The sequence below is a fragment of the Sebastes fasciatus genome, chromosome 17 (assembly GCF_043250625.1).
Source record: "Sebastes fasciatus isolate fSebFas1 chromosome 17, fSebFas1.pri, whole genome shotgun sequence".
Classification (NCBI taxonomy): Eukaryota; Metazoa; Chordata; class Actinopteri; order Perciformes; family Sebastidae; genus Sebastes; species Sebastes fasciatus.
In genome coordinates, this window is record NC_133811.1 from 7,484,321 (window position 1) to 7,505,975 (window position 21,655).

At 37.7% G+C, this 21,655-nt stretch overlaps 1 protein-coding gene and 1 long non-coding RNA gene across 2 annotated transcripts; one reads left to right on the forward strand and one right to left on the reverse strand.

The window, feature by feature from the left end:
- The first annotated feature begins 4,428 nt into the window (after window positions 1–4,428).
- Window positions 4,429–13,168, forward strand: LOC141754717 (CMP-N-acetylneuraminate-beta-galactosamide-alpha-2,3-sialyltransferase 1-like). Its single transcript, XM_074613968.1, has 7 exons — window positions 4,429–4,676; window positions 5,793–6,069; window positions 7,893–8,089; window positions 8,327–8,494; window positions 11,801–11,846; window positions 11,969–12,088; window positions 12,234–13,168. Exons 2-7 carry the CDS (start codon window positions 5,821–5,823, stop codon window positions 12,399–12,401), a joined length of 948 nt encoding a protein of 315 aa, XP_074470069.1. The 5' UTR covers window positions 4,429–4,676; window positions 5,793–5,820; the 3' UTR covers window positions 12,402–13,168.
- Window positions 13,169–14,911: 1,743 nt separating this feature from the next.
- LOC141754704 (uncharacterized) lies at window positions 14,912–18,718 on the reverse strand. The gene is made up of 2 exons (XR_012590704.1): window positions 18,360–18,718; window positions 14,912–17,679 (listed from the first exon to the last, which is right to left on the reverse strand). It is a non-coding gene; the product is annotated as an uncharacterized LOC141754704 (long non-coding RNA).
- Window positions 18,719–21,655: the final 2,937 nt, after the last annotated feature.

Here is a 21,655-nt window from a genome sequence, read left to right on the forward strand (position 1 = left end):
AAACTGAAGTCCACTCTCTGTATGATATAATAAAATTCAACTTCAAATGAACAATAAAGTAGAATCAACAAAACCCAAACATTACAACCTTATTGATGGTCGGATTTACTGCAGGTCTGTTGTAACAGACTGTATTTGTTTTAGTAAGGTGTGCCTATCTCTCCCCACTACAGTGGAAAGACAAGTTGCTGTCCTGTAAAGTGACAAATTACACTTTCCATGGATCCATGACAAGACAAAAAATGTGGTTGTTGACATCAGAATAAGTAAACTGGCACCAGTGCACACAAAGATCAGCAGACTAAATCTTTAGACTAAAGCTACAACAATGATGTGAGGAAATCCCAAAACCTTTCGATGCAGTCGTTATTGTAGTCTTGTAAAGTGATCGCGTTGGTTTCCATTGTTTGAAATGACTAAGAACCATTACACACCACACAGTATCCTACTGTGTCCGTCTTAGTCACGGATCTGTCACGGTTTCAATGTCCACAGGAAAGCTTTCAGAAGAGGAGCGTCTGTGCGTCAGCAGCCACATTTATGATACAGTTAAGAGTTGATTTGCCAACATGTCTCATGTTTTACAAGAAAAATCTACAGCAGCTCATTCAGATGTGTAACAGATGCTGTATGACTATACCTGAATATGACCTTGTGTTAAACATTTTCTGCCATGACTCATTTTAAATGTCAACATATAGCCGATCTCACTGCACAGCTGCTGTCTTAATCCATTTTTTTTTACGTTTACTTTGTCTGACACTAATCGTAAAATAAAGATGTTAATAGCAGCTCAGCAGCTTGGTAATGACTGCTGGTCAACATACTAGTATTTATGAGCTGTGATCAACTCGTAGTACTATATCGGACAACAGAAACGTATGTCAATGAAACTATGTGGTGAATTTTGCTGCAATAAAATAGTATTGACTTTTATCATATTAAAAAGATGAGTCTGAGAAAGAGGGAGAGAACAATGTTCTTTTTTCTGTCTTTGGTCTTTGTTTGACTCTATACTCATGCTCGGAAGGATCTTTGAATACCTTGGCTACCACTAAACAAATGAAACATACCACAACTACTGCTCTTATAATTCCTTTATTTTCCGTTTTTGTTATAAGCTGTTGTTTAAGGTCACTAAAAACAGACTCAAGAGTGTAGAGTAAATGAAGGATTTATTGTAGGGACCAAGGGCGATGATGAGGATGGTGAGAGGTTGAGGAAGGCAGAGGGTAGATGGGGGCGATGGTGGAAGTCAGGGCTGAGCCGAGCCGAGTCGAGCAGGCTGATGACAGTGAGAGTGTGGCTGGTGCGATAGCTCAAGGTTATTGTAGCAAGCTGGTGAGGCAGGCAGGCAGGCAGGGGAGTGGGAGGGTAATGATCCTGAAGATACAAGGAGATAGGGGAAGTTCAGGTACAGTACAAAGAAATAACTCTGTTGTTTTTCTTGCCGCTCCTTTTTGTGCTAACAAACTACCAGTGTGATTGCAACAACGATCTGGCATAGATGAGTAGATGGCATGCAAGGTGTGCAGCTTGGGACAGGTGTATCAACTTAGATCAGAGAGGCGGGAGAGGGAGAGAGGCGCCATGCCCACAACACAGAAACACACACACACACACACCATGTTGAAGAGATATACTACATTTGATAAACCACAACAAAAACAGATACACATGTTAAATACTTTATAAATGTGACCAAATATATGCATTTAGGCAGAGTATAGCAAGCTCTCCTTTTTTTCCTCTCATCAGTAAAACAAGCCTTTAATATCATCTTAATAAAATCAACCCAGTCTCTGGGAATGACAGAGCTACGCTTGGCTTTATTAGTAGAGGTTTAGTAGTAGCAACATTACTATCACATTCTCTGGCATTCCAACAGCTGTAACCCAATGATCTATGAAAAAAGACAAAAACACTGGCAGCACGGTTCTACTGTAGTTCAGAAAACATTTTAAGCTGCATTGTTATCCTTACCTTTTGTTGTCTTTTTATGTTATTCGGCCCCATCTGAGAACACACGGGAATAATAGATGAGACAATGTGACTATAGATTTACGCCAGATATCAGACGTGGCTGTATCACCGTTGGCCATGACAAAAGCGTCTGTATTTGACACTCTGGGAATGAGAACGGGCTGGCACAGCGCTCTGGCGGTCCTGTCCGTGGGGATGTGGGGTTCACACACATCTTCCAAAGATTGGGAGGCGTTTTTCCTTCCCCACCTTCCAGCATTATTATAATAGAGCAAAATGACACACACATAAGCGACTTGAGTACCAAACCAACAATCATTATGGCCATATCAAAAAGATGAGTCTAAGACAGAGGGAGAGAAGAACAATGGGTTTTTCTTTTGGTTTTCCTGTCTTTGACTTTACTCGTGCTGGAAAGTATTTTTGAATACCTTGGCTACCACTAAACAAATGAAGCTTAATGCTACCACAACTACTGCTCTTATAATTCCTTCATTTTCCGTTTGTGTTATAAGCTGTTGTTTAGGGTCACTGAAAAAAAGACTCAGGAGTTCAGAGTAAATGAAGGATTTATTGTAGGGACCAAGGGCAATGATGAGGATGGTGAGAGGTTGAGGAAGGCAGAGGGTAGCGGGGCGACGGCGGAAGGCAGGGCTGAGCCGAGCCGAGTCGAGCAGGCTGATGACTGTGTGGGCGTGGCTGTCGGTAGCGAGCTGGTGAGGCACGTAGGCAGCGGAGTTGGAGGGTAATGATCCTGGAGACACAAGGAGACGTTCAGGTACAGTACAAAGAAATACCTCCGTTTGCACAGGCTTTAGAGGCCTAAGATACCACACAAAAGAAAAAAACTACTGCAGTACCTCTGTGCCTCACTGAAGCGTGACCTTTGATACGGTTGTCGACCATAATGTTGTGCAGCCTTACAGCGGGTAAAATAAGTATTGAACACGTCACCATTTTTCTCAGTAAATATATTTCCAAAGCTGCCTTTGACATGAAATTTTCACCAGATGTTGGTAACAACCCAAGTAATCCATACATACAAAGAAACAAAAACAAATAAGTTCAGAAATTAAGTTATGTGTAATAATGTGAAATGACACAGGGAAAAAGTATTGAACACATGAAGAAAGGGAGGTGCAAAAAGGCATGGAAAGCCAAGACAACAGCTGAAATCTATCAGTAATTAGAAAGTAATCCGACCCCTTGTCAGTGCAAATTAACATCAGCTGGTTCAGTCCCAACTGATGGCCTATAAAAAGGTGTCTCATTACCAAGGTGTCACACAAGAAAAATCTCATGATGGGTAAAAGCAAAGAGCTCTCTCAAGACCTTCGCAACCTTATTGTTGCAAAACATACTGATGACATTGGTTACGGACGCATTTCTAAACTTCTGAATGTTCCAGTAAGCACTGTTGGGGCCATAATCCGGAAGTGGAAAGAACATCATTTCACCATAAACTGGCCACAACCAGGTGCTCCTCGCAAGATTTCTGACAGAGGAGTGAAAATAATTATCAGAAGAGTTGTCCAAGAGCCAAGGACCACTTGTGGAGAGTTTCAGAAAGACCTGGAATTAGCAGTCCGTAACCAATGTCATCAGTATGTTTTGCAACAATAAGGTTGCGAAGGTCTTGAGAGAGCTCTTTGCTTTTACCCATCATGAGATTTTTCTTGTGTGACACCTTGGTAATGAGACACCTTTTTATAGGCCATCAGTTGGGACTGAACCAGCTGATGTTAATTTGCACTGACAAGGGGCCGGATTACTTTCTAATTACTGATAGATTTCAGCTGTTGTCTTGGCTTTCCATGCCTTTTTGCACCTCCCTTTCTTCATGTGTTCAATACTTTTTCCCTGTGTCATTTCACATCATTACACATAACTTAATTTCTGAACTTATTTGTTTTGGTTTCTTTGTATGTATAGATTACTTGGGTTGTTACCAACATCTGGTGAACATTTCATGTCAATAGCATCTTTGGAAATATATTTACTGCGAAAAATGGTGATGTGTTCAATACTTATTTTACCCGCTGTATATGTATAGTGATGAAGTTGGCATAGACATAAAAGGCATGATAATTAGAAAGGCATAAAATAAGCAATAAGTTATTAGTCTGATAATTGTATATAACATGTGTAGACTCGCTATGTGTGGGTAATGTGCGTTGGCATCAATGATACACATTCAAAGCCTGATTACAGTGAGCAATCACACTTAGGCATACATTCAGGCATCGATTAAGACGTACTACAGTTTAAGTTTGATATGTTTGGCGTGAACCTCGGGAGAACTGGAAGGAAACGGAAAGGGTGGGAGATGAAGGGCGAAGCATACTGTGGGCGGATTTGGTGAGAATGGACCATGTTGTAAAGTTTGGTGGAGTTTGGTTCAGCACATTTTTGAAAAATGAAGACAAAAATAAAACTGAAATAATTCCTGAAAAAAGTCACACACTCAAAACCGTTGGAAATGTTTGTTACATTAGTCATGTAAAATTCATACAAAGCTTTGCTTATTGTGAAAGTCTTGACACACCCCATTGCCGGAGATGCCAAACCTCCAACACTTCCTTCTAGTCACTTCTATTTGCTGTTCATAAGTTATCAGTGTTGACATCTCACAGGTTTATCCACTGCAAGGTTTTTTTTCTTGCCTTATTCGCCGGTTTTTCATCTCTTGTCAGGTAAGAGAAACAAATTAAATATATATATAACCCATTTCAACTGATGGTGGGATTTTATAATTAATTTATAGTTTAATATTGTGTTCTAATAATTTAAAAGGTTCAAATGCAGAATAGAAAAGATTTTAATAAAGTCCTGATACACAGTGAATATTTAGTTAGTTCTACGCTGTTGTCTGGCATTTTTACAAGAATACACTGTTAATGTGCTGTTAGTAGTTATATGGCAAACTGATATTGTATTAATTGAGTAAAGTTAAATATCATTGCTGTAATGCTCACACTACTGTTAAATATTCGCCCTCTTGTCTCAAACTGTTCCTAATGTAACCTCTTAAACTTGATAAACTATTATTAATATTACACTATTATATTAAAATTATATAATATAAATAAATAATGTAATTTAAAAAAATAAATGAGAAGTATGAAAAATGTGTACAATTGCACATCAAAAACATGCAATATATAACCCCAGTGTAAATAAGTAAATAAATGCAAAATAAAAACAAATGCAGAGAAGTGGGATCTATTATGAGTTAAATGAATGAATCTATCTATCTATCTAAAGTAAAATATTTATTTCCTGATTCTTCTTTTATATTCTTGTTTATTAGTTCAGTTACACCCTCATAAAGTTTTTAATATTCAAATTGTAAAAATAACATTTAGGGCATGAATATATCCACAGAGCAGTAAAATAATCTAACATTACAGTTAATATGCTAGGTAATTTATTGAATAATATTTTTTATTGATTTATTGTTCATTGTTCATTGTTTGATATCAAACAGAAGTCTCAAATATTATCCACTGAATCGACATTACCATCAAATTGTCTTGAATGCCAACAGCTGTAACCCAATGATCTATGAAAAAAGACAATGGTTCTACTGTAGTTCCGAAAACTATTTTAAGCTGCATTGTTATCCTTACCTTTTGTTGTCTTTTTATGTAATTCTGCCCCATCTGAGGACACATGTGAATAATAGACGAGACAATGTGGCTATAAATTACAGAGGACATGAGAGCAGACAGTTTCATTCTCTGGCATAATGGTGTCCCACGTTCATGATCTGACTCACCTGTGTGCTTCATCACATATTGTATCCACAGATTCCTTCAGGAGTGACAGGCTGCAGAGATGCTTTCCACTGCGGGAAAAATGTTCATTTGCCTACTGTGCATCACTGCCATTGGTGTGTTGTCCAATTCTTCATGGAACTTATCTGTAGGCCTATTTTCCCTCCGCCTTCTGCACTCAGGTGTTTGTGCCTGTCACAGATGTTTAACAGAGGGGGATCCTCGGTTTAGGGAACTTATCAGTGCATCTCCCAAGCCCTTTTTGTCAAGAAATGATACAACCTCAGAGGAAACTTTCAATTGGTGGAAGGTAAATGTCAACTTATCTTTAAAGACACAGCACAAATGTTCGGCTTCTGTTTCATTGTTAATTGTTCAGCAACTATGTTGGGCTCCCTGCATACTTTTTATCTCTTACTTCTCTAGAAAGAGGAAGCTATTTTTACCACAAGTGGAACCGGTTTAGTGTCAATGGTGTTCTCGTTTTGACCAAGAGGAGGATATATCCTTAACAGTGAATAATCATCTACTGTATATGTGCAAATTTGTTTGGCACGGCAGTCACACTGAGCTGGTGAACATAGTGGAGCATTTAACAGCTAAAGAGCCAGATATTTCCCTCGGGAGTTGGTGGAGACCAAAAACAGAGCTGAAAGAGGGAGAATATTGGACTTACATTCATCAGTTGGCCAGTAAAACAACTCCAAATGAATGCTAATGTTGCTCTGTAACCGTTGGATGTGTAAATAAGCAACCTTTTGCTAAAGTTTGCCACATCAAACAGTAAAAGATGCCAATATGGTAGCCTAATGGTTGCTTTAGTGACACCTCTGGTTACTGGTAGTAACAGCAAGTGCAGTTTAATAAGCACGTAACAGCACATTGTGGCTGCTCCTTCTTGTTCCATAACGTCCTGCAATATTTAAAACTGTCACTGTCAAAAAATGCCAAAGAAATTGCATTTTCTGTGAGTGCTTCACAATTCCGCCACCAACAATGAAAACCAATAAGTAGAGGGGTAATTAACCACTTATACAATTACACCAAGCCTTAGGGTGCTAGAAGGTGTGGTACACCTAGACAGACGTGCCCAAAATAAATCAAAATAGCTCAACAACTACCAGGTCTATATGCATGATCTTGGTCTCTATGGATAGGTAAGACCTCAGAGAATTCATCCCCAGTGTAAGTAACATTATGACTGTTACTGTGACTGAGTAAATTGTGATGAACAAAGGAAAAATTTAATTTTTTATCATCGCCTACAAATGTTTTCTAGATTAGACAGTGGATAACACCATTATAGCAATGATGCCATGCACAGAGATGCCACTGAATTCATTCAGCATCTCCTTGACTACAACTGTGCCAAAGCACATATAAATAACACAAAGCACATAGATTCTACAAAGGTTTTAGTAAGGACAGGACCAGGCGGATTTTCCATTTGGCCACTTGGATACCAAGTGTGCCAAATGGGGTTTCTACCTCTTGAAAGGGAATCTGTCAATAAAATACTACTGATGTCCACTACAGGAGGCTATGTGCACACAATGGAGCCTTTGGCCATGACATTTACCCTCTGCATCATCACATTCTACCATTGTGCACCATATAAAATCAATTAAAAACAACTAAATTGTATAATTTTGACTCCAAATGGAGTAGTTTTATTATAATAATGAAATATAATCAAGTAAAACTTGACTCAATAACAATGTAAACAAGATAACAAAAAATAATCCAAAGTAAAGTATGTACATTTAATATAAAAACAGTCAAAAATATAATAGAGTAAAAATGCAATTTCTCGTACGTTGATAATTTGTAACTAAAATATTAAAATCATTGCCAACAAACATTGTTTGTACAAAATACACTTGGAGTGTTGTTTTAGTAGCGTTAAGGCCACGTCCCGGTAACGGGGTCGTCGTGTGAAAGAGATTAAAGAATGGAAATACGGTACATTGATTGGCTATTGGAAAAAAAATAAATCTGATTATGAATAGTGCCAAAAACAGGGTTTGACTTCATGGAAATCTTGATGATTGCAGCTCTAAATACCACAACTATGTGGAACTGGTATGTGATTAAATTGTAAACTGATGCTTCTTTTTCTGTTATGTGTGTCAGCACTTACAGAGACCGGGCGACGACTTCAGTTTCTACAATACAACAGTGGACAACCTGTTCCAGATGTTCCCACCCAGTCCAGATGTTGTAGAGATAAGTCCTGACCGCTGCATGACTTGTGCTGTGGTGGGGAACTCTGGTAATCTGAAGGGATCACGCTATGGACCTCTCATAGATATTCATGATATCGTAATAAGGTAAATCATTAGCTGCCATCTTTAAAAAATCCAGTTTGAACAATGACGTTGAGACGAAGACAAATTCTGAACATTTTCCTTTGTGATTTAACAGAAATAGTAACCTAGATACAACATTTTTCTGCCACATGTCAGTAACATATTGATTCAGGATCTCCATGTTATGTGACCTTCAATGATCATATAATTGTTCTTTAACTACATGATAATAAATCTGTATTCCTCTGTATCCTTTAGAATGAACCATGGCCGAACCAAAGGGTATGAAGCAGACGTTGGGACCAAAACAACTCATCATGTCATGTATCCAGAGAGTGCTGTTCATCTGGACAACATCACTCATCTTGTGCTGTTTCCATTCAAAATAAAGGATTTGCTGTGGCTTCTCAGGAGCTTCAACCAAGGGTGGGTGTGTAAAACAGAGCTGCTATCTGTATTTCTATCTGTTAATTCAAAAACAATACCTGTACCATTTTGATGACTAAGTACAGCAATATAACTATAAGGAAGCTTTGTAGTTGACTGTGTGGGAAACTGCATGCTGGACATGCCCATAAGCAATAGCTTCTCCTCTGAGCAATAAATGGGATTAAGTAAACCTTTTATTGCAATCCAGTTTTAGCTCAGTTGTTAAAACTTCCCATCCTCAGACCGATCAACAGAGAGACCAATTCAAAAGGGCCAAGAGGGAGAGGGGGGTGATGTGTGGGAGACACGGCTATCCGCAGGCTTCTATACTTGTGCTCTTGAATGACTTAATTTGTGCTATTGTAGAACATGGACATGTTTTCACCTTATAAAGTTGATATGGCGAACGTGCTTCTTTACACATCCAGCATGCCTCTGGTGTTTGGGGATATCGTGACCGTAAAAGTTGTAATTCTGTGCATCACAGCAATCTTTTTTGGGATTCCATAAATTGACTTCAGTTTGGGCCAATAGTGGAGATATGGGATGGGATCTTCCAAACATCATACATAAATAATATAATAATAATAATAATAATAATACATTTATTTATATAGCACTTCTCAAAACAGATGTTACAAAGTGATTCACAAGACAATAAAAGCAGATAAATAAAGTAAAATATATGGTAACTGCTAAAACAGAACATCACAGAGCATATCAATAATAATAGAAGTGGTAAAATGGTAGGACAAGTTGATAAAACAAATATACAGTATATATATACATAAATGTGTATAAATGTACACATGCGTCCAGAAACGGATGTGTACATACATATATTTATACCTTTCTACTTAAAGGAATGCTATCCTAAAAAAATGCATTTTCAAAAGTTTTTTAAAAGTGGATACAGAGTTAGATGGTCGTATCTCTATAGGAAGTGCATTACAGAGTTTGGGAGCGCTGACAGCAAAAGCCTGATCGCCTCTCGTCACAGAATTGGACCTGGGAACAGCAAGAAGTAGCTGATCAGATGATCTCAGACCACGTACAGGCGTATAGGGTGTTAAGAGATCCATTATGTATTCTGGGGTCAGACCAAGTTGTGCTTTAAAAGTGAGTAATAACATTTTTTAATTTATTCTAAATTGTAGGGGAAGCCAGTGCAATAATGCCAGGACTGGTGCAATGTGCTCCCTTTTATTAATGCCCATTAAAATCCTGGCAGCAGAATGTCAAATGTTTCGATTTTGGAATACTTAGATGTCTGATCAGAGACTCACTAAAAAGATATTTAATTGGGACAGAAAGAAAAAATGCTATTTTGTAATTTGGTGTTAAAATTACGAACTTATTGTCTCATAAAGGATAACTACAGTGTTGGACTTTATGTGAAGTATAATACAAACAAAAGACAAAGATCCCTATGTGCACAGTTACACTCAGGACTCATTAGCCTGAGAGACCGGCAGGTTTAATGCCTCATCAGAGGAGGACAGACTTTGTTTGTTGTATGAGCTCGGTGAAATAGAGAATGAGGTTCATTTTTTGTTTTTTTCTGCCCTGTCTACAAGGACGTAAGGGATGTTCTTTTTCGTAAAATTACATCCATTTATGTTGATTTCATTTGGATAAACTTGAGTTGTGCTTCAGGAAGGGAACCTTTTTTTGTGGTGGGTTTTATTTGCCAAGCTTGGGAGAGAAGGCAGAATATTTTGTTTAAAGAGGACCTATTATGATTTGTCCTTTTTTCCCTTTCCTTTACTGTGTTATATAGTGTTTTTGTGCATGCAAAAGGTCTGCAAAGTTACAAAGCCCAAAGTCCACCACAAAGGGAGTTTCTCTCCCCGACAGAAACACTGCTCCTGAACTGCCTGAAATGCCTTAATGGAAGTCCCGCCTTTTCTTCCGTAATGTGGTGATATCACCGAGTAACACATTTGCATAATACCTGCCTAGCGACTAGTTTGGCACGCTCTCAAACACAGGTAGTTAGAACGGAGCAGGAGCGGAGTCCGAGGAGTTTTTTTCAGTTGACCAATCACAAAAGGGGGCCAGCAAATAATTAAATGTTTGACCACTGCAACTGTTGGTCACATGGTGTGCATGGCAAGAAATTAGCCACTACATTGGCATTAAAGGTCCCATATTGTAAAAAGTGAGATTTTAGTTTTTTTTCAGGTCTTTTACATTATAAAGCAGGTTTAAGTGATATATATTAATACTGTTAAACTATCAAAATGCTCAATATACGGAGAAATACACACAGCTCGTATTCAGAAATTGTGCGTTTGAAATAAGCCGTTTGGATTTCTGTCCATTTGTGATGTCACAAAAACACAATATTTAGACCATTACACGGTTTTAAACATAAACATTCTGAATGTGTCCCAGTTTATTTCCTGTTGCAGTGTATGTAAATAACATCAGCTGACAGGAAGTAAATATGGACCCAAACTGTTGCCTAGCAATGCAATTCCATTGCAATTCCGTTGAAATGTGATAAAACGGAGCGTTTCAGACAGAGGGTAAATACAGGTATATTCATTTCGACAGTATGAGGAAAATAAAGGTTTTCTTTAACATTAAAGCATGTAAACATGTTCTAGTAGAAACACAAATATAAGAATGAACCTGAAAATGAGCATGATATGGGACCTTTAATTTAGAGTTGTATTTCTGGCCATCCAACGAATGTATTAACAAATCAACTGGCTCATTAGCCGCTAAAGCCAATCTAAATCAAAATATTGATTGGAGCAAATTTAAACAATATTGTTTATATTCTAACTGTTTAAGGGATGTAGGAGATCAGTATATCCATGTACCCATATCCACAATCAAAACAAAACTGCATTACATCAACTGCATTATATTGTTCACCGTTTATGTTGCACTGCAATTAGGACAATCCATTCAGTATTTACTGTATTGGCGTGGCTGCTCCTCCCTAACTGACCTGAGAGACGTCCTACAGTAACTAACAACAATGCAACCTCAGCTCACATTGCTACAGACAAACATAAATCAAAACAAAACATTACTAATTTGTGACACAACCAGACAGACACTTCATAGCTTCTTCCATCTGGAAGCAGGTAACAATGCAAACAGGCTTTACTGACACATGACGTGTATAAAGTCTCATTATTCCTTAGTTATTGGTTTTGCAATGACCCGTATGAATTTACTAACACTGTATTTCAATCTGAAAAACAGTGTTATATAATTATTACTAAATAATACTTGGTAATCAGTTTATTTTCTACTAAATTTAACAATGAATGTTATCTCCAACAGGGAAAACCATGCTGTGAACTCAAGGAGGATAGCTAACAAGGATTTGGTGAGTATTTTAAAAGATGTCGCATGAAACTGACATATCTGATAAGTCACAATACATTGTACTGTATCGAGCTTTGACTGCAGAAAGGAATGGTTTATAAATGTCACTCTGATTCATAACAGGTGATGATCCTCAATCCAGCTTTCATGAAATATGTCCATGAAATGTGGCTGGGAAATAAGGGCAGGTATCCATCCACTGGCTTCATGGCTTTGCTTTTAAGCATGTGCATTTGTGATGAGGTGAATTCAAATTACACATTATAGCAACAATTTCCTGCTATAGATTGACAAATGAAAATGTTATGAAGTGTTTATTCAAATTAGTACCATGTTTAATGGCAACATTAAATCCAGCTGAGCTTTGTGGTATGATTTTTGTTTTCAGGTCAACGTTTTTGGGTTCGGACCTGACACAGACGGAAACTGGAACCATTACTTTGAAATTCTCAGAGACAAACATCTGGGAACTGGACCGCATGCTGGAATGGAGGAATATAAAGTTATTGAGCAACTACACGATAAGAAGATAATCAGCTTTTTTAAAGGATTCTAAAAGTCATTTTTGTTTGTCTTTTTGCATCAATTGCATTGACTGAGCCATCCATCATCTTATCCCGTTAGGGGTCGCGGAGGTGCTGGAGCCGATCCCAGCTGACATTGGGCAACGGGGTACACCCACGGACAGGTCGCCAGCCTATTGCAGGGCTGACACATAGAGAGAGCCAACCATTCACACTTACATTCACACCTACGGGCAATTTAGAGTCAACAATTAACCTGGACTGTGGGAGGAAGCCTGACTACCCGGAGAAAACCCACGCTAACACAGCGAGAACATGCAAACTCCACACAGGAGAGCCCCAAGCCAGATTCGGACCTACGACCCTCTTGCTGTGAGGTGCCAGTGCTAACCACTGCACCACCGTTTTATCTGGCGGTTATATGAATAATAATGGAAAAGGAATATATATCCCCAAAAAGTTGGTACATGCTGTATGTTAACGTGATATTAATTTATTCATCCATGCAGTTGGCATGAATGAAAGTTGAAAATATAAGGAGCGGTGCCAAATTCCATAGCTCGCTAACGACAATAACACTGTGTTTTCTGTACAAATGTATTTATGTTATATGTTGTTCTATGTAGATGCATATATATTTCCCCTTTAGGGACAATACAATCTATCTATAGATTTAATTAAAGAGCCCCTCCAGACGTGTTTTAAGACATATAGAAATAGGCTTTGATTAACAATTTGTGTCCGAAGATGATTTTTTTCCACAAGAAAAAAGTTCAGTTACCTCATTAAAAATCACTCCAAGAATCTATGAATATTCTAATATTTTCAAATCAAAAGTCCATCTCAAATTATAGGGTGACCAGATGTCCTGAACTGCACTTAGCACTTTTTAACAGACAAAGCCCTTCACAGCTGCCTCTCCCTTGTGTTTCTCTGTGTTTCTCTCTCCTGCGTGTCCTGTTTTGTCTCTCTGTGTTTGTGTGTTGTTCATGTCTTCATGTTGGTCATGTCTTCATGAACAACACCTGCTCCAGTCCACACACCTGCAATACATCAACTCATCACCCTTCAACCCCGGGCTTTCCTACCAGCTTTCCTACCAGGCCTTGATTAATGAGAGAACAAGTCAAGTCAAGTTGATCTGTGTAATACGTTTAAAAACAACTGGAGTCAACAAAAGTACTGTACAAAATATTGTCGATGAAAGCAACAAAAGAACAACAGGTTGCAATGGAAACATATAACGCAATATTATAATATGTGCACAAATTAAAACCACTAAGAACAACCAAAGTGTGTCTTGAGGTTTGTCTTTAAAGTGTCAATAGAGCGGGAATGTTTGACAGATCGTGAAACCGTTAAAAGCAATTGTTCTGAGGATCTAAGAGGCCTCAGAACAGAGAAATGTCCTGTTGTAATGCATAAAACAGATTTTGTTCCACATATCGTCTGTAATCGCTACACACAGTTCCCTCTCCCAGGTCCGTCCCAGTTCACATTTATCTCAATGCACCTCACACATACTCATTATACACTGGCCAGATACCAGCAATGATCTCTGAATTATAGTTTTACCAGACTCCAGGACAACTTCCCTGATAAGTAATTAAAATGTTTGCCACTATCTATTATGGTTGTACAGTAGTATGGTTTGGTGGATTCACTCAATGACAGTGAGTTGAGTTAAGTAGGTCTGCAACTAACAATTATTTTCATTGTTGATTAATCTGTTGAGTATTTTCTCGATTAATTGATCTGTTGTTTGGTTTATAAAATGTCAGAAAATGGTGAAAAATGTCAGAAATGAAGAATGAATGTCAAAATCAGTGTTTCCCAAAGTCCAAGATGACTACCTCAAATGTCTTGTTTTGTCCACAACTCAAAGATATTCAGTTTACTGCCATAGAGGAGTAAAGAAACTATAAAATATTTACATTTAAGAAGCTACAATCAGAGAATTTTGAGTTTTTCCTTCCTAAAAAAAAATACTCAAACAAATTAATCGATTATCAAAATAGTAGGCAATAAATGTAATAGTTGACAACTGATAGATTAATTGTAACAGCTCTAGTATGAAGTGCTGCTGATCAATACAAGTATGACATCTAGTGGTGAATATAGAGTATGGGCTGCAGTTAGACTGCATGTTAAAAAATCAAATCTTCAGCTTGTTGCACATATCTTACATTGCCAACAAGCCCTGTTCATTTTATGATGCTAAAAGTGAATAAATAAATCTAATAAATATATATATTTATATGAAAAGATGCATTGATTTGTTTAAGTCCAAAAAGCTTTTAACTCCTTTTTTGCTTTTCACTCTAACGTAGACACAGATATTTGGTTTGTACTTGCAAAAATCTTAATTTTCCCATTACCAAATATAAGTAAGAATGTGTGTATTTCATCAAATTGTATTCTATATCATAACACACTGAGGTGTTGCTGCATACAATGTTTTATGGAAAACATTTTATGAATTCACTTAAAATTGTCAGTGGTCATTAGTACTTCAAAGGTCTGAAAGATAGAGAAAAAAGGATTCAGATTGTATTGCTTTTATTTATTTCAACATTTTTCAAATCACTTACATGTGTGCAAAGCATGAAATGTTAAATCAGCTTTTTACAAAATATCTTATAAATCTGTACATAATGTAAATATACAGTTAATCAAACATCTGATCATCAACCAGCACCCCATTCATAAATGAGATATTGACGTTTACAAGCCTTTAGGTATTGCGTCTGTCGCAGCAGCACACGTGAAGCCACAACCTAACAATTAAGTGGTGCACTGGAGCTACACACTCAAATTATGGTAAAAATAAACTCCTCTTTTTCTCACTAACCTCCCTACTCTTGCTGATTAATGGATGAATCCAGAAATTAGACTGCTCTGTTAGGCCCTAGCAGGGCATCTATTTATAGAAGTCTGTTTAAGAGGTCAACGTGGAGGCAGGAACAGGAAATCTGATGGAGCTGAACTGCAGCTCATCCACTGAAACATACCGTGTACAATCTTTTATCATTTACTCTTATATATTGTTTTTGTCCACACATCTTATTTTAGGTGACATTATGTCCAACCACTTGTATTACATTAACAGGAGCGCTGTGTTTTTACAAAACACTTTCTATCAGTTAAAGAACAAAACTACTATACTTTAAGCTGGCTCGCATATAGTTTTCATGTCAGCAATTAGCATAAACATTCAACACAGGCAAACTCTCACTCTGACAGGGCTCGCTGCATGATTATATTTTTTATTTTGCCTGAAGGGGAAAAAAAACAGCATAACAGCACCACACCCTGTCAAGCAACGAGGAAACAAGGTAATGAGCATTTTATTAAACTATTTATTAGGGCTGGAGCTAATTATTGTTTTCGTTATTAATTAATTACATTATTAAAATCAATTAATTAATTATCAATAAATAACTTAGCATATGACATGTCAAAACTAAAACACATCATCAAAGCCCAAGATAATGTCTTTAAATAGCTTCATTAAAAAGCCAAACAAGTTTCAATTTAAAGTGGTATGAAATAAAAACACTAACAATTTGCATTTATATAGCGCTTTGCATGGAGGTAAGTAGACAAAACACAACAAAGCAACTAAACATAAGTACAATGAATGAAAGAAAAGTACACAAATATAACTCTGAGAGGTTGTGGCAAACAAATGTTTGGTAATTTTACTTAAAATCGCGTATCAATTTGTATTTGTTTAATGACTTGGTAAACCTGTGACGTATATGACCTTGATGTGGATGCCCTTCAATCAGCTTGCTTTATGTCACTTCCAGCCAGTTCAAGTAAACAACCTTCTCTCAGCCTCTGCCGCAACCGATTACAGCTGAGTGTAGGATGTTTACATGAACTGAGTCGGAACAACTGATATTGAGGATACAGAACACGAAAACATAAAAGTTACGGTGCAAATGTGACCTACAGGGCCTAATTACTATTAGTAATACAACCTTCTCAGGCAATTAAGTTTGGATTTTAAAAAAAAGCAGGTCAGATAAATGGAGATTTCTGTGGAGCTGGAGGCAGCCGGCAGCAGCAAACATCAGACTGAAAGCTCTGCAGATAGACAGCTTCCAGTCGGGGATGTTTACAGCCTCAAACTACCCGTGTGCATTTGTAACCTCAGTCACAGACGATAATGTGCAGAGACAAAAGTCACAATGTTGACAAGTATATGGAAAATCTAGTCAGCAGGACCAGGATAAGATATCTCTTTGAAGCATGCTAAAAAACTGTGAGGGCTTCTACCCGCAGGTGAAACTCGGCAAGGGCAGCAAACAGTCTGGAAAATGGCCATCTGACCATGATAATAAAACACTGTAGATGACGTCCGTAGTGAATCCAGATCCCATCATTGTCTGCAGTCTTGTATTTTCCTAAAAAAAAAAAAAAATGCAGAGGGAAGAGAAGTTAGCCTGTCCTCATTTCCATTATACTGTGCAAGTCTAACTGAAAAATAATAAAATAAAATAAAATAAATATGTAATACCAAAATAAAACATTTGCTCTCTATTGCATTTTGTTGATATGAAATTCCTACAACATGACAATCAATGATATTTACGCATTATTTCCAGCTTGCTTTTTATTGATTTTACTGTTTTTTTATTATCTTTTGTTGTATTTATCATTATATTTTATGAACTGTTTGCATATTGTCTTTTTTAACTGTATGTAAAGCACTTCATAACTTGTTTTGAAAAGCGATTCTTAAATAAAGGTATTGTTATAATAATAATAATAATAATAATAATTAATTATTGTGAAAAAACATGATAATAAACCATAGATTTCACACTGATTGATTTGATAACAAAATATGGTTTACAAACCAAAAAAAAAAGATGCAGAAGAAGAGAAGTTAGCCTGACCTCATTTCCATTATACTCTGCAAGTCTAATCACACTGATGCTGAGGACGACTTTCAATGACAACGCACAAAGGTATGCAACTGCTAAGCATCTATTAAGTGGAGGGATTTACGAGCATCTGCCATGTGTGTTTCTATGAATTTATGAGTCAAAAACTTTGTTGATCTTTCACTCATTGCACTGCTTTGCAAAGATTAACAAGCTAGCTTGCTATGACATTAACATGGAGCATGGGTTAAATGACCTTCTGTTAGCTATAACGGGTTAGGCACATATGGACTGATAGAGTGGTGCAGTATAACGGATCAGTGCTGTCAGTGAAGGAAACATCCACTGTTGATAACACACTGTAGATGTCCGTCGTGAATCCAGATCCCATCATTGTCTGCAGTCTTGTATTTTCCTAAAAAAGAAAAAAAAAATGCAGAGGAAGAGAAGTTAGCCTGACCTCATTTCCATTATACTGTGCAAGTCTAATCACACTGATGCTGAGGACGACTTCCAATGACAAAGGCACAAAGATATGCAACTGCTAAGCATCTATTAAGTGTCATGATTTATGAGCATCTGCCATGTGTGTTTCTATGAATCTATGAGTCAAACAACTTTGTTGATCTTTCACTCATTGCACTGCTTTGCGAAAGATTAACAAGCTAGCTTGCTATGACATTAACATGGAAGCATGGGTTAAATGACCTTCCTTGTAGCTATAACGGGTTAGGCACATATTAGACAGACAGAGTGGTGCAGTATAACGGTACAGTGCTGTCAGTGAAGTTACACAGCTGGAACACATCCACTGTAGCAAGGCCAGCTAGCTAACTGTGAACTGTGTCCTCCACTGACTGACTGCAACACTGACAAAAGCTAACTTAAGTAGCATTGTAGCCTTAAATAACAAGCGGAAGTGGATTTGTATCGCTGGCGAACCGCTTTAAAGTAACTTTGTTTAGTCAGGCAGCCTGCCAAAGCAAACACTGTAATGTGGCAACTGTTAGCACTAGTTAGCTCCTGTTAGCACAACGACCTATAGGTTAGGCTAGGCTAGCTGCTAGCTGCTGTTAGCTTGTGTGTGACCCTAACCTTCTGCTGTCTGACGTCGTCTCCTTACCGGCGGAATCAAACGTATGATTCCCGGACAACATATAGGTCGACACCCCGCTGCAGAGAGTGAGTGTGAAGTGTTCGAGATGATTTGGTTGATGTTGTGTCCTCATTCTGTGCAGCCTGTTAAGTTTCCTTCCGTTTTTCATTCACTTGTCTTTATTTTGACCTTTGGTTACTCGACACCAACATTGACGTCATTGTCATGGCAACATGGAGCCCCGCCCACCGTGAGCCTGGACAGTATAGTGATGGGAGTTCAGGCTCTTTTTAGTGAGCCAGATCATTTGAGCTCAGCTCACCAAAGAAGAGCCGACTCTTACCACTTCTGCCTTTTATAATTCAGCCAAATTTAGCGCTGTTTTGACCTATGATTAGTATATATATATATATATATATATATATACATCCCCTCTCGGCACAACACAAAGTGCCTGGGTCAGTCCTTCAGGCTCCACAACCAAGGCTGACCCCCATATGAGAACTATGAGAACTTTCAGAACTTCAAACACGCACTATCTGCAACTATCTTGGACTCTAACCACTGGCGCACTTTACAATTACTTTACACTATACATCCTATATATACCACTTTATAGACTGCACATATGTACATATTATATTTATTTATTGACGGACTGCACACACTATGTTCACCCATTCACTCTGTATCTTTTATATCTCTATTATTGTTTTTATAATTTTTGTATACCTTTACCCTTCCTGTGTTTCACTCTGCTGATGTTGCTTAATAAAGGTTAATCTTATCTTATCTTACCTTATGTGTGCACATATATCACTTAAATTATTCAATATAATTATACTAAACCTTATAATTTCCAGAATACCATAATTTTACATGCCGCACTCCTTTCTCTCTTTCTCTCCTCCTCTCCCTCCTGCTGTTTACCTGTAGACCGTCAGCGCGCCGTGCACCCCCGCCCCTTCCTGCTTGATGTTATGATCCTTGTCTGTCATCACCTGAGTGGTCGCACGGACGTCAATAACACAATATTCTGTCAGTCAGTGCATGGAGTGGAGAAGATCGCGGAGAAGATCGTCCTATCATTCTGCCTTGAAATAATAAAAAAATGAAAAATAAATAAAAAAACGGCACTCGGACGGGAGCTGGCACCCATCGTTCACTTAAAAGAGCCAGCTCTTAGAGTCGGCTCGTTCGCCACAACACATCACTAGTTTACATTGAACACGTGATATTCAGCTTAATACAGATGTCTTATATAAAGTTAAATACATAACAGAGGCAAGCAAATACAAAGATAGGACAGCTTTCTGCATCTATAAGTTAAAGTATATACATAGTAAATATAATGTTTTGAGATTACCTAAGTCATAGCAAAATATCTAGTTGTAAACATTTTAAAAAGAGTGTGTTTGGATATTTGTGAATAAAAGTTTTAATGACTTATTCAAGAAAATGTACATATAAAGTGTTTTTTTTCTGAACAGAAAAGGAAAAAAAAGGAGAACAATGTTGAGGAAAATCAAATCAAATCAGGTCAAATAAATATGTAATACCAAAATAAAACATTTGCTCTCTATTGCATTTTGTTGATATTAAATTCATACAACATGACAATCAATGATATTGACGCATTATTTCTGGCTTGTTTTTTATTGATTTTACTGTTGTTTTATTATCTTTTGTTGTATTTATATTTTATGAACTGTTTGCTTTTTGTATTTTTTAACTGAATGTAATGCACTTTATAACTTGTTTTGAAAAGAGATTTTTAAATAAAGGTATTGTTATAATACTAATAATAATTAATTATTTAATTATTGTGAGAAAACATGATAATAAACCATAGATTTGCATCTATAAGTTAAAGTAATTAACTACACTTTCCCCCCAGCAAAGTGGAGCAACAGAGGTAGAATAAGTACTACTGACTTCCTTTAGCCTACAATGACAAAAAAAATATGCAGTTTCAATAACTTATTGAATTCAAAATGTGTTTTAAGTGGAAGTCCAAAATATTATCAGCAAAAAAAAAATCAAAAGTAAAAGTAGGCTAGGCATTTTGCAGCAAAAGAGCTATATACCACAATACTGGATTGGATACTGGATATTATCAGGATGATAATGTAGCCTGTTGAGGTTTGTTCGTTTGTTCAATCCGTATCAATGCATCATATATCATATCTACTTTGCTTTTTGAAATTGTAGGCTACTTTTGTGATTTTGTTTATTTTATGTTGGGGATAACTGCAATGTTGCTGTCGGAGACTACAATAAAGCTATAGTATGAAGAATAAACTGGGAAAAAAAGAGTTTGGAAACTTGTGTTTGGTCGAATATTTCCCTGTAGTTCCAATGCTAATGGTCATTGTATTTTACATCGTTGGAAAGCCTGTTCATTTACCTTCACAATGATGTCCAACTTGTAAGGATCATGCATTTGTGGGATGAGCAGCACAGCTGATTATGTGGGTAGCGCCCAAGAAAAATTTGCCAAAATGCTCTGCCAATGGTAAACAGTGTATTCTCCTGTTGGAATTGACTCTTGTTTTGAGTTGTTTGGTGGATTGGATGATTGAACTCTCTTTCAGTAACAAGGAACAAACAAGACATATTGGCTATTTTACACTTTATTCATTGAATACACCGTCAGGAGCCTCAGTAGCGGGTGGAAGATCCATACGCAGCCACAACAGCCTGGCACCTCCTCATGCTGGTCACCAACCTGGTCACACGTTGCTGTGGGATGGCATTCCATTCCTCAACCAGGAGTCGTTGCAGGTCAGCCAGCGTGGTTGTGTTGGTCACTCTAACACGTACAGCACGCCCAAGCTGATCCCACAAGTGTTGAATTGGGTTGAGGTCTGGACTCTTGGCAGGCCATTCCATTCTCTTTACTCCCATATTGTGGAGGTAGCCTGTGATAACCCTGGCTCTGTGGGGGCGAGCGTTGTCATCTTGGAGGATGAAGTTAGGTCCCAGATTGTGGAGATATGGGATCGCCACTGGCTGCAGAATGTCATTCCGATATCTCACTGCATTGAGATGGCCTTCAATGATGACAAGCCTTGTTTTGCCAGTGAGGGAGATGCCGCCCCACACCATGACACTGCCCCCACCAAAAGCTGTTACTCCATCGATGCAACAATCAGCATAGCGTTCTCCGCGTCGTCTCCATACTTTGACCCTGCCATCCAACTTTCGCAGACAGAACCTGGTCTCATCACTGAACATGACATTCCCCCACATGTTCAGGTTCCATTGTCTGTGTTGTCGACACCAGCGCAAACGG

What these genes read in the sequence shown, in the direction of transcription:
- LOC141754717 (XM_074613968.1), top strand. Translation starts at nt 5,821, where the DNA reads ATGCTTTCCACTGCGGGAAAAATGTTCATTTGCCTACTGTGCATCACT. An exon ending in CTCAGGAGCTTCAACCAAGG is followed by an intron (nt 8,495 to 11,800) that starts GTGGGTGTGTAA and finishes TATCTCCAACAG; the next exon opens with GGAAAACCATGCTGTGAACT. An exon ending in GCATGTGCATTTGTGATGAG is followed by an intron (nt 12,089 to 12,233) that starts GTGAATTCAAAT and finishes TTTTGTTTTCAG; the next exon opens with GTCAACGTTTTTGGGTTCGG.